General features: G+C 40.9%; 1 protein-coding gene across 8 annotated transcripts in view; it reads left to right on the top strand.

Moving 5' to 3' along the window:
• The window catches only part of pleca (plectin a), a 60,157-nt gene that overhangs the window by 32,520 nt on the left and 8,648 nt on the right, over positions 1-18,989 (top strand). For 5 of the 8 annotated variants that reach the window (XM_084739981.1, XM_084739976.1, XM_084739975.1 and 2 more), the window contains 25 exons: positions 118-224; positions 463-582; positions 696-791; positions 1,903-2,030; positions 2,720-2,813; positions 2,903-3,057; positions 3,465-3,801; positions 4,117-4,194; positions 4,650-4,811; positions 4,901-5,005; positions 5,112-5,207; positions 5,327-5,452; positions 6,249-6,401; positions 6,640-6,794; positions 6,879-7,005; positions 7,189-7,372; positions 7,574-7,594; positions 8,682-8,839; positions 9,442-9,620; positions 9,709-9,847; positions 10,394-10,750; positions 10,983-11,066; positions 11,147-11,251; positions 12,064-12,162; positions 14,884-18,231. In XM_084739981.1, coding sequence (XP_084596107.1) covers positions 118-224; positions 463-582; positions 696-791; positions 1,903-2,030; positions 2,720-2,813; positions 2,903-3,057; positions 3,465-3,801; positions 4,117-4,194; positions 4,650-4,811; positions 4,901-5,005; positions 5,112-5,207; positions 5,327-5,452; positions 6,249-6,401; positions 6,640-6,794; positions 6,879-7,005; positions 7,189-7,372; positions 7,574-7,594; positions 8,682-8,839; positions 9,442-9,620; positions 9,709-9,847; positions 10,394-10,750; positions 10,983-11,066; positions 11,147-11,251; positions 12,064-12,162; positions 14,884-18,231 — 6,713 coding nt within the window. The remainder of the gene's footprint in view (positions 1-117; positions 225-462; positions 583-695; positions 792-1,902; positions 2,031-2,719; positions 2,814-2,902; positions 3,058-3,464; positions 3,802-4,116; positions 4,195-4,649; positions 4,812-4,900; positions 5,006-5,111; positions 5,208-5,326; positions 5,453-6,248; positions 6,402-6,639; positions 6,795-6,878; positions 7,006-7,188; positions 7,373-7,573; positions 7,595-8,681; positions 8,840-9,441; positions 9,621-9,708; positions 9,848-10,393; positions 10,751-10,982; positions 11,067-11,146; positions 11,252-12,063; positions 12,163-14,883; positions 18,232-18,989) is intronic. The other 3 variants (XM_084739978.1, XM_084739977.1, XM_084739982.1) reach the window with 1 other exon arrangement.

The following is an 18,989-nucleotide window of genomic DNA, read 5'->3' as shown; positions in this document are numbered from 1 at the left end:
TGAGCTGTTTTTTCTAATAGTCACAAATATTTATTTTTACTCAGATTTTTGTTGGTAAAAGAGACACCAAGGAATAACATCTTTTTTTAAGTCACTTTCTTCCCTCTCTCTGTACAGATGTGGATGTGCCCCATCCAGATGAGAAATCCATCATCACATATGTCTCCTCCCTGTACGATGTCATGCCCAGAGTACCAGATGTCCAAGATGGTGTCAAGGCCAATGTGAGTCCTCCTCCTACTCATCATTATATTTCTTTGAGATTACCATAAAGATATTCCACGGCAGGGACAAGAAATGGGGTGGCAATTTACGCATATATTCTTACTAGTATTTTAAACATGCCCTAAATGATCATCTTAATATTTTACATGGTTGTTGTAGTGTGGCAAATTTTACAATGATTTAAGATGATCAGAGTTAACTTAATCTTGTACCTCCATGTGTGTGTCTGTGTTTCAGGAGCTGGAGCTGCGTTGGCAGGAGTATTATGAGCTTGTCACCATGCTGCTGCAGTGGATCAGACACCACATCCTCGTCTTTGAGGAGAAGAAGTTCCCCACCAGCTATGAGGAGATCGAGGTGAGCGGATCCGGCCCTTAAATCTTTAAAAATGTGTTTTGATGAACAAAACAGCAGAAGAAAATGATGATGAAGCCAATGAAAAATGCATTCATGCCTTTTCTGTTCTGCAGGTTCTTTGGCGTCAGTTTCTAAAGTTTAAAGAGACCGAGCTTCCTGCAAAAGAGGCAGACAAGAACCGCTCCAAACACATCTTCAAGTCTTTTGAGGTGAGTTTCCTCAGCAGCTCCAATAAATCTGCATTCTGTCAGTAAAGTCAGCTGTCCGCAGATTTTTGTGCTGTACAGTCATGTTTGCAGTATGTGCCTTAAAGTTTAAGAAATCGTTATATATAGCTGAGGCAAATTCCAGTTTAACACTTGACAGTTAATGTTCTACCACCCACTGTTACACCTGCGGCACACCAGCAATTTGTGAAACCTCAGTAGACTGTTAGCAGATGAGAGTCTCGTAATTTTGTGGTAATTTTCAAACAGAATTATTCAGGTATAGTGCACAGCCAATGGGAGTTTAATGCATTCACTTGAAAAAATATTTGTTGCCCTCTTCCTTTGAATTAACAAGATTATTAAATCAAGAGTTCTGAGAAATGTTTTGATGAAAAAACAAATCCAGATCTGTTTTTCTAAATTAACAAGATACTATTAGCAGGTTCTCCATGCTGCAGGCAGAGTGTCGAACACAGTACCAAGTAAATAAGCTCATTAATTCAGAAAAAAACAGCATATTTTTTTCCCATTAAATTAATCTCCCTAATTCAGAAAAGGTGGTAAGTTTGTCTTTCCTCAAGTGCATGCATTACGCTTCCCTACACGGCAGAGTAGACAACTGAAATCTATATATACTGTGTATACTGTCTCCCTACCTTCAGATCTGTCTGGCTTCCTAACAACGTAAAACATCCATGAAAACTTGAAAAACAAATTCATCACAGAGGGATAGAAATTGATGCTTTTTTTTTACTTAAACCACCTCCAAAGAGTACCCCTTAGACGGTGAAAGTGATTCTGGTAATGCAATTACAAAATCGAAACACATATCATTAACTGCAGTTTACTTTATCTGTTTTCAAGCAAATTAATGTGTGACTTTTTGCTAATTGTTTCAGTCATTTTTTAAAACAAAATGTCAAACTTTCACTGGTTACAGCTTCTCAAATGGGACAATTTGATGCATTTGTCATATAATAATAAACAGAATATTTCAGTTTATATCATTTTAACCTGTTGGTTAAATTAAAGACAAAAAACATACAGTAACAACTACGACGACGACTACTACTACTAATAACTACTATTACTAATCCCTCTTGTTTTTCAGGGTGCAGTTCAGGCCGGTCATGTCAAAGTGCCGCCAGGTTACCATCCACTCGATGTGGAGAAGGAGTGGGGTCGTCTGCACGTCGCCATACTGGAGAGAGAGCGTCTCCTCAGGACAGAATTTGAGAGGTAAGCAAACCACAATCTAAACCTCATCACATGCTCCGTTTCCAAAGCAAACGTGACATTTGTTTTTAGAAAACGGGTCTGAGAACCACAAGATATTTAGAAAAAAAAACTCATGGATGATTCATCACACAGCGGTTACTGTGTAACCTTGTGGATGACTCATTTCCTAATGATAAAGTCCACTTTGCCGATGTGATGAAACTGAGTTGGCTTTGTGGACTGAGAAGTAAAAATCGTATTAGGGCAAACACATGACAAATCTGCCATCGCCACGGCAACATCTCACAATAATTTGGTCATTTGATTGCTCATAATTTTGTTGTTTTTAGTCACAAGGTCGGCAGAGCGTAGCTTTTAGATTTGGTTCTCTCAAGAGTTGAGTGAATACCGTGCAGAGTTTTAAAAAATATCATCTCTACTTTAGTGGACGAGAAGACAAACAGAGCTCTATCATGGCTTTTATGCATCATGGATACGAGTTAAAATATTTATACCGCCAGAAGAGGGAGTGAGTCCTTTAATTTTTAACTCTTTTAGTCTACTAGTTAAGTTTTACTTAGTCATTAAATGGGTTTTACTTCATTTAATCACATTAGACAAAGTATTGTGGAGCCTATTTTGACTGTCTGGTAATCTACCTTTGTCAGAAGTGCTTTTTGACCTTTGACCTCACTTCTCTCCCAATGCAGGCTGGAGCGACTCCAAAGGGTTGTCAGTAAGGTCCAGATGGAGTCAGGAGTGTGTGAGGAGCAGCTCAACCAGGTGGAGACTCTGCTGCAGACGGTGAGGCACAAAGCTTTGATGTTATTTTACCAGGAATCATCACAGCCTCATGCAGTGCTGTAACATCTCCGTCTGTCTGTGTGCTGCAGGATGTGAGGATGCTGAGTGCGGGAAAACCTGCCCAGCACACGGCAGAGATGGAGGCAGATCTGGAAAAAGCAGAAGGAATGATCCGCCTCCTCTTCAATGATGTTCAGCTGCTCAAAGACGGACGCCACCTTCAGGCTGAGCAGATGTATCGCAGGTGCAAAAGAAATGAACTAATCAAACTCTGCAACATTCAAAATGAGTTTGACATTAGGGCTGCAACTGATAATTGTTGTCCTTAACTGGTCTACAAAAATATATTTTTTATGCTCTGTTTTTTTTTTACATTTATTTTTATGTTCTGAGCTCCATTAACAGTTGAGTAAGCCTGGTACCCAGTGGAACCACAGTCAACTTTATCCTTTTCCGTGTCCTGTACTTAGATATGCTATGTGCTAGGCTCATCTGTGTTGAACAGAAAACCAAATTTTTGAACAGCAAATATTTTGCATTTTTTCTTGATAACATAAACTGTTAACTGATTGTAAAATATTGTTTCATTTATTTTACAGTTGTTCGACTAATCCTGTCAGCACTAAGTGATTTTCGGTATTCTGTCTGTAGAGTGTATCGTCTCCACGAGAGGCTGGTGAACCTCCGCAGCGAGTACAACCTGCGCCTCAAGTCAGGTGTGACCACCACCCAGATCCCCATGACTCAGATCCACACCGCCCAGGTCCTGCAGCAGGCCCCCATGAGGGTGCGGCCCGAGCTGGATGAAGTCACCATGCGCTACATCCAAGATCTCCTGGGCTGGGTGGAGGAGAACCAGCGCCGGGTGGATGACGGGGAGTGGGGCTCCGACCTGCCCACCGTTGAGTCCCAGCTGGGCAGCCACCGCGGCCTGCACCAGTCTGTGGAGGATTTCCGCTCCAAGATTGAGAGGGCAAAGGCTGATGAGGTACAAACTGTTGACATGGAACTGATAATTTATCTTGACAGGAAGACTGGATTACTGGCAATAGCATGGTTGCTCCATTTCTGTTTTATTTTTCTCCACCCTTGTTTCCTTAATCTTCTTTCTTTATTGCATAGTCTCTGGTCTGATTTGTAAAATGTACTATATTTTAGCTACCACTTAAAACAGGACACTCAAAACAGAGATTTAGATCTCTAGAAGGTCAACCTGCTTAAATAAAGCTAAAATAGAAAAATAATTTATCATTATTAAAATAAACCTGTTTCTAATGTTTGTTATTCCCTCTCCCTGCTCCAGAGTCAGATCTCACCTGCCAGTAAAGCTGCCTATCGTGATTATCTGGGAAAACTGGAGCTTCAATACGCCAAACTCCTGGTAAGTTACAAAAAGACACTAACATTAAAAAAGACTCACCATCACTACTCTGTACACAATTTATAAAAAGGATTAATGAACTGTCTTTTTGTTGCACTGACAAAGGCGATATAGCTGATGTGTTGTCAGATCTTAAATATTTTCTCTTTCCTTGCATTAATGTTAGTTATAGTTCTGCTGCTGGGAAGCGTTATGATGTTAAAATGTATAAAATAATGCAGCTGAACAACGTTGTGTCGGACATACTGTGCCCCACTCTCCCTCAAATACCAGTCACATTCTGAAATCTACACCATAACCCAATATCTTTTTCTATTTAAGTAATTCATAAAAGAACCCATATTGATCAACCGCCAGTCGAAACGACGCCCTCCGCACCCCTCCAGTCTCTTCTTAACCAGTCTGTCAGTCCCTCAAACCGTATCATAACATCTCTGTCGTCTGGTCTCTTTCAGAACGCCTCGAAGGCCCGTCTGCGCTACCTGGACGAGCTTCACGCCTTCGTCACCGCAGCCACCAAAGAGCTGATGTGGCTGAACGAGAAAGAGGAGGAGGAGGTCAACTACGACTGGAGTGAGCGCAACACCAACATGGCAGCCAAGAAAGAGAACTACTCGGTACAGTAACAGTGTGATTTTCTAGAATGATTTCAAGTGATGATGACAGTGATGTGATCGTGGTTGTTGTTGTTGTTTGTGGGGAGCAGGGTCTGATGAGAGAGCTGGAGCTCAGGGAGAAGAAGGTGAACGGTGTCCAGGCCACAGGAGACAAACTGCTGAGGGACGGACACCCTGCCCGGGAGACTATAGAGGTGAGATTATTTAGACAAACTACAGTCTATAAACACCGCATCAAATTGTAGAAATCTTAATTTAAACATTTCAGAGTGTCTAAAACCTCTTTTCTTCCCTTCTTAGGCCTTCACTGCAGCTCTGCAGACTCAGTGGAGTTGGATCCTCCAGCTGTGCTGCTGCCTCGAAACCCACCTGAAAGAGAACACTGCCTACTTCCAGGTATGTTTTTACTATCAAAACATAATTTGTATTATCTTCACTCAAAGCTTTTGCCGTTTTTGTTTGTCTCTTAACTCTTCACACTGCAAATTAACTTCTCCTCTTTTCTCTTCGTCTAGTTTTTCGCTGATGTGAAGGAGGCAGAGGAGAAGATGAAAAAGATGCAGGACACAATGAAGAGGAAGTACACCTGCGACCGCTCCATCACAGTCACACGGCTGGAAGACCTACTGCAGGACGCAGCTGTATGTTTATTCACCATTATGTTGTTAAGGGTACAACTCTGTGTGCTGGGTTGTGTTTTGACAAAAAAGACTAAAATGTAGTATAAAAAAATACAATTAAAACTGTGTGTGCATGTGCCATATCAGGACTACAAAGGCAGCACAAAATGAGCACAGTGAAGACTTGGAGAAACTTATATCAGTTATTTTACAGAAAACAAGTTAAAGTTAACAATGATATCATCAGGGTGAGGGAAGAAAGAAAACATGGTGATATTTGGATCCATTATTGTTATGAGGCAAAGAAACAACCTGAACAAATGGCTTTGTCAGAAGGAAAGTACTGTGGCAATAAAATAACTGATTAGAATACCACAAACCAACTGGCTTAAGACAAAGAAGTTCAGGTCAGTTAAAACATTAGGTTGTGTTTTTTTCCAGGTTACATTAAGCCAACTAGTAATGCTGTTTTTCATTAGATAATCATAAGCCAAAGTCTTTATCCAACTAAAACTTGGCTAAAAAAAACAGGATGAGGTTGACTAAATATGATAAAACCTAACAAAACTTGGCTAAAAAACAGGATGAGGTTGACTAAATATGATAAAACCTAACGAGAATTTGATAAATGACCAAGACTAAATTAAAAAAACAGGTGAAAAAAAATTGCACTAGAAACAACTGATAATAATTTAAAGCTGCACAAGACGCTTTAGCGCTGTGGTGAGGTGAGAAAGCTGTTTTTAAATTCATTTTAGAGAAGCCTAACAATAATAATAACGCACTGATCACCATAAAACATAACTGTTCTTCACAGGATGAGAAGGAGCAACTGAATGAGTTCAAAACTCACCTGGAAGGTCTGAAGCGCAGAGCGAAGACCGTCGTCCAACTGAAACCACGTAACCCTGCCACACCTATAAAGGGCAAACTGCCCATCCAGGCCGTCTGCGACTTCAAACAGATGGAGGTAGGAATCTTAACTGTTTTTGCATGGAATGAAAATCAGTTCATATATTTTTGCTCCATTCTATTAAATATTTTGGACATATCCAACATTCCTTCATGAATATAGTATCAAGGAGTTCAAAAGCAAGTTTCAGTTTGTTTTTAATAAATCAAAATAATCTTTTAGTAAACGCCACTAAAATAAAGTAATATCCCGTAGCTTTAGTCAGACATGAGCATGTATGTTTATCCTGTTTCAGATCACAGTCCACAGAGGAGACGAGTGCGCTCTGTTGAACAACTCACAGCCCTACAAGTGGAGGGTGCTGAATGATAAAGGCAGTGAGGCGTCCGTGCCGTCTATCTGCTTCCTGGTTCCACCCACCAATAAGGACGCTGTGAACAGTGTCGCTGGGTGAGTTGAGAGTTGTCCGAGAGCGTCTTAAATTTGTTAAAATGTCAAATTCACAAGTTCTAACCTCCGCATAACCTTCCTCAGACTGGATGGAAACCTCCAGAGGTTGCAGACGATGTGGCAGACAATGTTTGTGGATATGAAGAGTCTGCTGTCCTGGCAGTACCTGATGAGAGACATCCACATCATCAAAACCTGGAACATCACCATGGTAACAACACAGGAAATACTGTACTACAGAGGAAAAACTACCTACCAGTGTCTTTGAAGTTGTTATCCAAGCCCTTAAGCACAGTGATGGTTGATTTTTCGCTACAGAGGCAGGAAATATAATATATAGCAAATTATTTTTCAGAATGTGTCAGTACCATCTTCCTTACCTGCACTCTTGTAGTTTAAGACCCTGAGGGTGGAGGAGTACCGGCTAGCCCTGAGGAACCTGGAGCTGCACTACCAGGACTTCCTGAGAGACAGCCAGGACTCCCAGATGTTCGGGGCCGAGGACCGAATGCAGGTGGAGTCCAACTACAACAAAGCCAACCAGCACTACAACACAATGGTCAGCTCCGCAGAGCAAGGTGTGTACTGGTTATCGTATTTCATGTAACGTGTGCGAGTTGTTTTGTCATCACCACAACACGGTCAGATGTGACACATTTATTTTGTTTTAAGTTTAAGTTGGTACAAACATTTTCTCATTGAATCATTGCTCAGACGTTTGTGTTGACATTCAGTCATGGTCATTTGTGTGTAAGTTGACTGTTGGATTCACATTACAGGCTATGTGCCGCCCAGGGCAGGTAAGGTGCTTCAGTTACAGCTCCAGATGATGCTTTTGATTGGCTGAACAGGACTCTGTGTTTGTGTGTGTGTGTGTGTGTGTGTGTGTGTACACTGAAGGCTGCTGCCATGTTTCATTCCATCCATTAACTCTTAATCAGCTTCGTCATCCTCACTGATTTTGGTATCCTCCCCCATTAACTTCACTCATTGTTGCTTTCTTGTCTCTGTGCATGGGATTAATGTCGGCTGATTTCCAATCCTTATCAGGGAATTATTGAATAAACTGATTAATAAATTAACCATGAGAGGGATAATCAACTTTGAACCAATTAAGCATGAATAAGTAAATATAGAGAGTAATTTATAGGGATGTAACAATACCAAAATCCATAGTACTGTAAAACCACGATAAAAAGTTCAAGCTACAATATTTATGCAATATTAAAAACAAAGAAAATTGGCAGCTTGAAAAATGTCCTGTATTAACAAATCCGCCGTGTATAGCTTTTTTCCATATAAAATTTGTTTCTTTTTTCAACTTTAAGTTTTTCTGCTTTTCTTCTTCAATAAAATAAAATAAAAGTAGCCAGCGGTGAGTAAACAATTGGCACAAATTGTCTGTGGAAATGAATGTTTGAATATGTACAATTGCAAATATTTTTATGAAATAAATAAAATTAATAAATTACCACTTAATGTCATGGTAAATGCCATAACAGTCCAGTAAGGGATTGAGATTTTTTTATTGTGATATTTGATTTATTGTTACATCCCATGTAATTCTACTGTAGTTTAAGATATTTTTTTCAAAGTGCTTTAGAGAAATTTTTCATTTGAAGGGGTTCAATCAAAAAAACTCTGCACCCATAAACAAATGATTCAGTAAAATAACAGTTGAATAAGTTTAAGATCATGTAACTAATACAGTACCTATCCCAGTATGCCATGTTTGTATGCACATGTTTGACTGTTTGATAATACAAGCTATATCCTAAATACAATGCAAAATCTGACTTGGACTAACAACCACCTAATCTGTCCAGAGGTTTTGTTTGTCTCTGCACATTAATCATATCTTTACCCATTTCTTTCCAATACAACTAGGAGAGCAAGACGAGTCAGTGTGCAAGACTTACCTGACACAGATCAAGGACCTCCGTCTGAGGCTCGAGGGCTGTGAGAATCGAACCATAACACGCCTCCGCCAGCCTGTGGACAAGGAGCCGCTCAAAGCCTGCGCCATGAAGACTACGGAGCAAATGGTAACAACATGACAAGGAAAAACTGAGATTCAAAACATGAACACAAAGTCAGGTGCAGGCATTTTGTGCTCCACAATTTCTCCAGCATTTGTTAGTGTGTGTTGGACCCATGTTTGCTATTATCTGTGGTGTTAGAAAATATCTGGCAATAACCTTCCATTTGAATTCCCTCCAGATGTTTGAGCTAGTGTGCTTTAGAGCATGTTACCCTCCAGTCCTCCCTTCATATCTCTTGTTGCATCTCAGCTTCTCATCTATCTTTCATTTGTTCTGAATTATTTGACTTTATGAGTTAAAATACTTGACATAAGCTAGACCGCCTTTGCTTCATCCTTCCCAAATTGTAAATTTAAGTTTGAGTGTTTGTCTGCTCCTGTGGAATTTTTATCCCAGTTTTTTATTTCAGTGTCTGTGTTTTGTTAGACAGTGCCTCAATTATAAATGCATGAAAAAGTCGGTTTAAGGCAGGAGAAATTAATTTCTTAATTGTTCAGATGGTTTTAGAGTTCCCCTGCTGCACAATTGATAACTCTATTTGATTTCACTGGCTAAATATTGGAGCTTATTAATTCACTAAACCATCTCACTTTTTTCATTGACAGAAAGTCCAGTCTGAGTTGGAGGGCTTAAAGAAAGATTTGAACTCCATCACTGAGAAGACTGAGGAGGTTCTGGCATCTCCTCAGCAGTCCAGCTCTGCCCCGATGCTGCGCTCCGAGCTGGACGTCACTCTGAAGAAGATGGACCACGTCTACGGCCTGTCCTCCGTCTACTTGGACAAGTGAGGCTTTGTGATTTCTGATTGCCTTGCGATGAATTTCCAGCTGTTGTTGCGCTTTTTTTATGAATGTAAATCTGTTTGATTTCAGGCTGAAGACCATCGATGTTGTGATCAGAAACACTAAAGATGCAGAGGACACACTGAAGAACTACGAGACTCGTCTACGTGACGTTACCAAAGTGCCATCTGACGAGAAGGAGGTGGAGGACCAGCGTAATCAGCTGAAGGTATTTCAGAAGTTAAAGTGATAGTGGGTATTATTTGAAGAGGCGTTGTATGATGTATTTTTGTTATTTTGTGACTTTGATTAATCCAAAGTAAACTTTTAAAACACACAAGAACAGATTGAGGCAGTGGTAGACCAGCAACTCCCATGTTCTGAGAGATAAAGTTATTGTTTCTACTAATGGAATCTGGCAGATTAAGAGAGAGCAATATTAAGCTTAGATAACAACAGTTTCCCAGCAGAGAAGGATGTCTGACATAAACTTAAACTGATATTGTTTTTTTTTATTTGCTTTTTTTTGGCTGACCCTGTCCACAGCAGTACGTTGCTTAACTTCTGTGCTGGTACTTCTACTTCTGTAGTTAATACACTGACTATCAATAAGTGCCTCATACAACCTCACTTCACATAATCCAAACTATCCCTTTAACATTTTGTTACATCTACAATCAGTGCACAGATCTTATTTAATATTTTTTTGCCGTGAATGAACCTTTAACCTGTTGCTTTCATTTTAAGATGATGACTTTGCTCTTTTGTCCGACAGTCGATGCATGCTGAAGCGGAGGCCGACCAGGCGGTGTTTGACCGCCTGCAGGACGAGCTGAAGAGGGCGACAGCCATCAACGAGAAGATGACGAGGATCCACAGCGAGCGTGACGCCGAGCTGGAGCATTACCGTCAGCTGGTCAGCAGCCTCCTGGAGCGCTGGCAGGCCGTGTTCGCCCAGATCGACCTGAGGCAGCGGGAGCTCGACCTCCTCGGGCGCAACATGAACTCCTACCACGGGAACTACGAGTGGCTCATCCACTGGCTCGGAGAGGCGAGGCAGAAGCAGGAGAAGATTCAGGCCGTGCCCATCAGCAACAGCAAGGCTCTCAAGGAGCAGCTGGCAGAGGAGAAGGTAAGAGGCTGTGTGGGGTAAAGAGGAGAAACGTCATGGTGCCCTCTGGTGGCATACATATAGCAACCGAATTCTCATGGACTGATTTTAATTACTCACAGGCTGTTATGAATGTGTTTATAGTAGTGATGATAAGAGTAGTAGCTGTGGGTTTTCCTATTTTTATAAAGGAATAATGAATTTCACCAGGAAAATAGGCAAAACACATTAATGTTTGTATTTATATTTACAGAAACTCCTGGAAGAGATTGAGAAAAACAAGGACAAGATTGAAAATTGCCAGAAAAATGCAAAGGCGTACATTGATTCAGTCAAGGTATGTTCTGATATTTCAGCTTCACAACAAAATGAAGTTTATTTTCTGTCTGGAATTCATGTTGTTTTCATCGTTTTTAGGATTACGAGCTGCAGATTTTGACTTACAAAGCCCTCCAGGATCCCATTGCATCTCCTTTAAAGAAACCCAAAATGGAGTGTGCATCTGATAATATCATTCAAGAGGTACGTTTTAACCTGAGAAGAACGTGTGCATACAACCAGTTTGGGTGTTATGGTTGAATATGAACGTCTGTGACCTGTTGTATCATTACTGTGATAAAAACTCATCTAAAAATGCTTTAACTTAATGATGGTTTTGATTTCTTGAAGTGGAGTTTTATGAGGTTCTTCTACATAGATAATAACATAAATAAACTAACCAATCGAGGCGGCTGTAGACCAGAAACTCCTGTGTCCTGCGAGGTAAAATTACCGATTTCACCTATAGAGTCTGGTGGCTTTGGAGAGAGCTATATTTTGCTTACATTGCTTAGCTTCCTACATCAGTACTCCTGCTGTTTCTCAAAACTGGGGGTGTGTTGACTTTAATCTGCTGTAGGCAATTCATTGACTATGGATAAGTACCTCATACCAGGAGTCCCCAAACTTTATGACATCAAAGATGCCCACAATAGATGCACAATAGAAAAAGGAACCACAAAGCTGAGTCTTCATAGTCAATCAGTGATCAACTAAGATCACTATGAATTACAATCGATAAAATCCCTGCCTCTTCCCTTGTAATTACAACTTCCAAATATATGACTAAAGTTAAAATATACTATTCCTCTTTTTGATGGGGACCCCGCACAACCCACTCAAAGACCCCTGTTGGTCCCCGGACCATAGTCTGGAAACCACTGCCTCATACAACGCCACTTCAAATAATCTGAATTATCTCTTTAATCCTCTGAACTAAATGTATAATAAAGGTTGTGAGAACCTGAATCAAGTAAACACACTACAACTGCTCTGTGCCGCTGCCTTTATTCCAGTATGTAAATCTGAGAACCCGCTACAGCGAGCTGATGACTCTCACCAGCCAGTACATCAAGTTCATCACAGAAACGCAGCGCCGCCTGGAGGATGAGGAGGTAATTACACACAAACAATGAAGACATGAAGCAGCAGGTTTCTGTTAAAAAAAACCCCACTAACAAAAACAATGCCACCTCTACCTGTTGATGTATGGGAAATCATTTGTCATCCGAAAACTTCCAAAATGTTGGCACTCAAATTTTTATGATTCTGTTACTCAAGAGTCCAAATCTGCTGAGAGTGATAGGACAGTGTACAGTGGTGAAGCAAACTGTTTCATCCTGGTGTTTCAACACATCACATCCCCGCTGCAGTAAACTGTATGTCTCTCATTCCCCTACACTGTGTCACATAGTCTGTACATATAAGACTCTGAATTGGCTGCAGACATCAGCCCTGAATTCAGTCACATTTTCCAACTGCTCAACTGCTTCTCCAACAGTTTTTGCTTCTTTATTTCCTCTTGAAATCACCCACACTTGTGATTTGAAGGCTTCAGTTTGGCTACCTGCCTTCTCAGATATATTATTTCTCAATCTTACCTTTACTTTCTCCCTTTTCTTCTTTTCTAACTTTCTATTGTGTTTGATCCTTTTGACCTGCTCGCCAGTGCTTTGTCATGACGAATATTAATCACACGCTTAAGAGATGAATTAACCCCAAAGTACCAGGTATTTGAAAAAAAAAAGACCCTCTCAGTTCATGTCATTCCTCTCTACATCAGACCCTTGTCTGCAGTGAAGGGAAGGTTCAGGACGTTCTGGAGACCTTTCATAATTGAGCCTGTTTTCACTTCATTAAGAACTAAACATCAGCTTCCTGTAAGAATTAATCGCTTTGCTAGTGTAATTGTCAACTTTTAATGAAACTTGCGATGTATTGTATGTATTGTATTCTATATACTAAGGACCTTCTTAGGATTTTTTGACAGTACTGTTCAAGGCTACAACTAATTATTATTTTTAAGGATGTACAATTTTTTTTCCAGCCAATAACTGTTTTATTACCTGCTTCTCATGACAGATACTGATAACATGACTCAGTTTTGACCGTTAACCGTAGCGCAACCCTAGTTATTTTCATTAGCAACTAATCTGCTGATTATTACATTCGTTTGATTAATCGATTAAAGTTGTCAAATATTTTGTTCAAACAAAAGTCCAAAACCCAAAGATAATCAGTTTACATTGATATATAACAAAGAAATCCTCTCATTTGAGAAGCTAGAATCAGAAAATGTTTGACATTTCTGCTTTTAAAAGAAAACAATCAATAATCAAAAGAATTGGCATTTACTTTTCTATCAGTCGACTGATCCAGGGGTTTTCAAGACATGAGACTTTGGCCTCCCCTCTGAATCAGCTTTATGTTAGTTCAGTTCCTTCATGTCTATGGTATCATGTAGCAGCTGCTTGATCCCATAGACATCCAACAGTAGAGTTAAAACCTTAATTTAAAGCTGCATGTAAATACAAAACAGGGCTGATTCTGGGTACATAATAAAAATAGTATAATTCCCCATCTCTTTAATGATTTAGAGATGTCGAGGTAATCTAAGAACATGATTCCTTTTTGATCTAATTAAAAACCTGCCTGTTAGAAATCCTTCATGAATATTGTTTTCACATCCAGTCTCCTAAAACTGTCCAGTGTCTCAGCCACTTTGAAAACCTCTGAACTAATCGATTAATTGACCGCTTGTTTCAGCTCCAGTGCTGTTTTTTTCTCCACTGATTTGCACTAGCAAACAAACACAGGAAGCTGGTGAAGATCTACCAGAAATAATCCTAAATAATTAGAGCTTACTTAGAGCTCAATATGACAGGTGTCATAAAGTTCTGGACCTTCCTTTTAGGTGTCACTCACCTGTGTGATTACACATTACATCGCCCGTTCTTACTAAAGAGAAGAACTCACCTCTTGATGTTTGCTGTTGTCAGATTTAGTGTACCTCGATCTTGGATTTACGTCTTGTCACTCACATTTTAATCCAAGCTTACTTTGTGTTCTGTGTCACATCAAATCACACTGTGTTTGCTGCATCACTATGCTATTCTCCATAGGGAGGGTATTCTGGTTGAATTCTGACTGGCTGCATTTTTATTTAAATTATTTGGGCTGTTAAGGTCTTTTGTATCTTTCCTGCTGTGCTTAGTACTTTTGCATGCTGCTAATTATTTATTTCTTGCCTATTTCTTCTGCTGCTTTATTTTATGAATGTTAAGATTGAGACATTCAGCTCTAATTCTCAATATGAAATGGTGACTGACATACGCAACATTGATCCTTTACAAATCAAAATATTACATCTTAAGTGGAAATAGCAGCAACACGCTTATCACAACATATTTATACTAAGTTTGCTATAACTACTACTCACACACATAATCTTGTTATTTGTAACAAGCCCATGATATAGCCTACAATAAAATCTGAGCAAGTGTTAGTACAAATCATATAAAACATCAATCAATTAAATTTCCTCAACTGCATGAAAGTACAGTGTAGTGTTGTGCTGTGTCGTGAAGTAAAGTGTCATTCTGTGTGCCATACATTAAATTAATATGACAAGCATTTCCCAATACAGTCTTTCCCTCTTTTTAAAGGACCTGTCAATTTGTTGTAGATTATTAGTTGTAACATATTCTCATGTATTTACATTTTCATGTACCTACATGTTGTTGTAACTACTTTCATAAAAAAGTTTTATTTTGTAGTCTAACACCTTTAACATTCTCTCAATTCCCTTTACTCCCCCTTTGCTTCTACTAATACAGAAAGCTTCTGAAAAACTAAAAGAAGAGGAAAGAAAAAGGATGGCAGAGATACAAGCTGAGTTAGATAAACAGAAACAGTTGGCAGAGGTGCACGCTAAATCTGTGGCCAAAGCAGAACAAGAGGCCCAGGAGCTGAAGCTGAAGATGAAAGAAGAGGCCAGCAAGAGGCAAGATGTTGCAGTGGACGCTGAGAAACAGAAGCAGAACATACAGCAGGAGCTGCAACACCTGAAGAGCCTGTCTGAGAAGGAGATCCAGGCCAAGAGTCAGCAGCTGGACGAGGCGCTCACCAGTCGGACCAAAATTGAGGAGGAAATCCGCATAATTAGAGTCCAACTGGAGACAACAATAAAACAGAAATCTACGGCTGAGGCCGAGTTACAGACACTTAGAGACAAAGCCGGTGAGGCCGAGAAGCTCCGGAAATCTGCTCAGGATGAGGCAGAGAGGCTCCGCAAGCAGGTTACTGAAGAGACCCAGAAAAAGAAAAATGCCGAAGATGAGCTCAAACGTAAATCTGAGGCAGAAAAAGAAGCCGCCAAGCAGAAGCAGAAAGCAATGGAAGACCTGCAGAAATTCAAACTGCAAGCTGAGGAGGCAGAGAGACGCATGAAACAGGCGGAGGAGGAGAAAGTGAGGCAGATAAAGGTGGTGGAGGAGGTGGCCCAGAAGACTGCTGCCTCACAGCTGCAAAGCAAATCCATGTCGTTCAATGAAAAGGCAACAAAACTGGAGGAATCCCTCAAGAAAGAGCAGGGCACTGTCCTTCAGCTGCAGGAGGAGGCTGAAAAACTCAGGAAACAACAAGAGGAAGCTAACAAAGCCAGGGAGCAAGCAGAGAAAGAGCTCGAAACATGGAGACAGAAAGCCAACGAGGCTCTCCGCTTGAGGCTACAAGCTGAAGAGGAAGCTCAAAAGAAGAGCCAGGCTCAGGAGGAGGCAGAAAGGCAGAAAGTCGATGCAGAGCGTGATGCTAAGAAAAGGGCTAAAGCTGAAGAAGCTGCTCTTAAACAGAAGGATAATGCAGAGAAAGAGTTGGAAAAACAGAGGAAATTTGCAGAACAAATAGCCCAGCAAAAGCTGTCAGCGGAACAGGAATGTATTCGACTGAAATCTGACTTTGAGCATGCTGAACAGCAGAGAGGCCTGTTGGATAATGAGCTCCAGCGTCTGAAAAATGAGGTGAACGCTGCTGAAAACCAGAGGAAACAGCTGGAAGATGAGCTGGCTAAAGTCAGAAGTGAAATGGACGCTCTCCTGCAGATGAAGATTCAAGCTGAGAAGCAGACACTGTCAAACACAGAAAAGAGCAAGCAGCTTCTTGAGTCTGAAGCACTGAAAATGAAACAACTCGCTGAAGAAGCAGCCAGACTGAGATCCGTTGCTGAAGAGGCGAAGAAGCAGAGGCAGATTGCAGAGGATGAAGCCGCTCGCCAGAGAGCTGAGGCTGAAAAAATACTCAAGGAAAAACTAGCCGCCATCAACGAGGCAACTCGTCTGAAGACTGAAGCAGAGATTGCTCTGAAAGCTAAAGAAGCAGAAAATGAACGACTGAAAAGAAAAGCTGAGGATGAAGCTTATCAGAGGAAGCTGCTGGAGGATCAAGCTACTCAGCATAAACAAGACATAGAAGAGAAAATCACACACCTGAAGAGCTCTTCTGAAACTGAGTTAGTGAGACAAAAAACAATAGTGGAAGAAACTCTGAGGCAAAAGAAGGTGGTAGAAGAAGAAATCCACATCATTAAGCTCAACTTTGAGAAAGCATCAAAAGGCAAGTCAGATTTGGAGGTGGAGTTAAAGAAGCTGAAGGGTATTGCGGACGAGACACAGAAGAGCAAACAAAAAGCTGAGCAGGAGGCTGAGAAACTGAAAAAACTTGTTGCAGAGGAGGAGAAGAAAAGGAAAGAATCCGAGGAAAAGGTGAAGAGGATCACTGCAGCAGAAGAAGAGGCAGCTCGACAGTGTAAAGCTGCTCAGGAGGAAGTTGAACGCCTCAAAAAGAAAGCCGCTGAGGCGAATAAAGAGAGAGACAAGGCTGCAAAAGACGTAGAGAAGCAGGTCTTTCTGGCCAAGGAGGCAGCACAGAAATGTAGTGCCGCTGAGCAGAAAGCCCAAGACGTTCTCACCAAAAACAAAGAGGACATTCTCGCTCAGGAAAAGCTGAAAGAAGAATTTGAAAATGCTAAGAAACTTGCACAAGCAGCTGAGAAAGCCAAAGAGAAAGCAGAGAAAGAGGCCGCCCTGCTCCGTCAAAAAGCGGAGGAAGCTGAAAAACAGAAAAAAGCTGCAGAGGATGAAGCTGCGAAACAGGCCAAAGCTCAAAAAGATGCAGAGAGACTGAGGAAGGAAGCAGAGGAGGAGGCCTCCAAGCGAGCAGCAGCTGAGGCTGCAGCTCTGAAGCAGAAAAAGCAGGCTGACGCAGAGATGGCCAAGCACAAGAAAGATGCAGAACAAGCACTTAAGCAGAAGTCTCAGGTTGAGAAGGAACTTTCAATGGTTAAACTGAAGCTGGACGAGACTGATAAGCAGAAAGCTGTGTTGGATGAGGAGCTTCAGCGTGTTAAAGGTGAAGTAAATGATGCCGTCAAGCAGAAGGCACAAGTGGAGGATGAACTGTCCAAAGTTAAGACACAGATGGATGAGCTCCTGAAACTTAAGCTTAAAATTGAGGAAGAGAACCGCCGCCTCATGAAGAAAGACAAAGATAATACACAGAAATTACTTGCGGAGGAAGCAGAGAAAATGAAGAGCCTGGCAGAGGAGGCTGCCAGACTCAGTGTGGAAGCTGAGGAGGCAGCTAGACAGAGACAGATTGCCGAGTCTGATTTGGCTGAGCAGAGGTCACTTGCAGAGAAAATGCTAAAGGAGAAAATGCAGGCCATCCAAGAGGCTACTAAACTGAAAGCTGAGGCAGAGGCGCTCCAGAAACAGAAGGATCAGGCACAGGAAAAGGCTAAAAAACTGCTGGAGGATAAACAACAGATCCAGCAGCGCCTTGATAAAGAGACAGAGGGCTTCCAAAAATCATTAGAGGCTGAGAGAAAGAGGCAGCTTGAAGTTTCAGCCGAAGCAGAGAAACTGAAAGTGAGGGTGAAAGAGCTCAGTGATGCTCAGGCAAAAGCTGAAAAGGAGGCAAAGAAATTCAAGCAGCAAGCTGATGAAGCAAAAATGCGTCTTCAGGAGACAGAAAAACAAACTACAGAAATCGTTGTGCAAAAGTTGGAGACACAGAGGCTACAGAGCACCAGAGAGGCTGATGACTTGAAGAAAGCCATCACTGACCTTGAAAAAGAGAGGGAGAAACTGAAAAAAGAGGCCGAGGATCTGCAGAAAAAATCTAAAGAGGTATTTTCACATGAATTAACATCATCAGTTAGTTTACACAACCCTTTACATAATCCTGTTAAACACACTAACTATTTATCCAAACACAAGTAATATTTCATGTAAATTGCAGTGACATAAAGTAACATCCAGCAATTTATATGAATGTGATTCAAAACAACACTGCAGAGTTAGGTGGAGAAAGAAAGTTGATTGATGTCATTTTGTTTCGTGGTCCGGTCCAAGCCAACAACACAAAGTGCATGTGACGATCTGGGAATAAGACTCAGGAATCAAATATCTTTCTCCAGAATCACTTACACCACCTTTGAAATAATCACTAATTAAACATTAAAGGACATATTGGGAGATATTTTTATCAACTTTGATGCTAGAAAACTCAAAAGAGAAGAATGTGAGCCTGGTTCATTCCAATTCACTTGAGTCTTTTTACAGATTAAACAAATTATTGAGCTGTAGAGATCCTGATCGGTGGATTTTGTTACATGTAACCAGCTGCTGGCTGTAGCTTCGTGTAGAGCCTGTTTATACCTGGTATTGATATTTAGCCACTGGTAGAGCGATGCTGCAACAAACTGACACAATGTTTTTTACAAGAATGATTAAGAACTTAACATAGCAGTTTCACTCCCCTGCTCTATATACAAATAAACACGTAGATCTTTTCAGTTAGCCAACAACCCAACACTAACCAGCAACCCAAAAGTCATGGCCAACAGACTGGGGCAAACAAAACTGTTTTTTTACGCAAAGACAGA

The sequence above is a fragment of the Lutjanus erythropterus genome, chromosome 16 (genome assembly GCF_056507025.1).
Source record: "Lutjanus erythropterus isolate fLutEry1 chromosome 16, fLutEry1.hap2, whole genome shotgun sequence".
Taxonomy (NCBI): Eukaryota; Metazoa; Chordata; class Actinopteri; order Lutjaniformes; family Lutjanidae; genus Lutjanus; species Lutjanus erythropterus.
The sequence above is the reverse complement of the archived record's forward strand: the minus strand, read 5'-3'. Positions and strand labels throughout refer to the sequence as shown.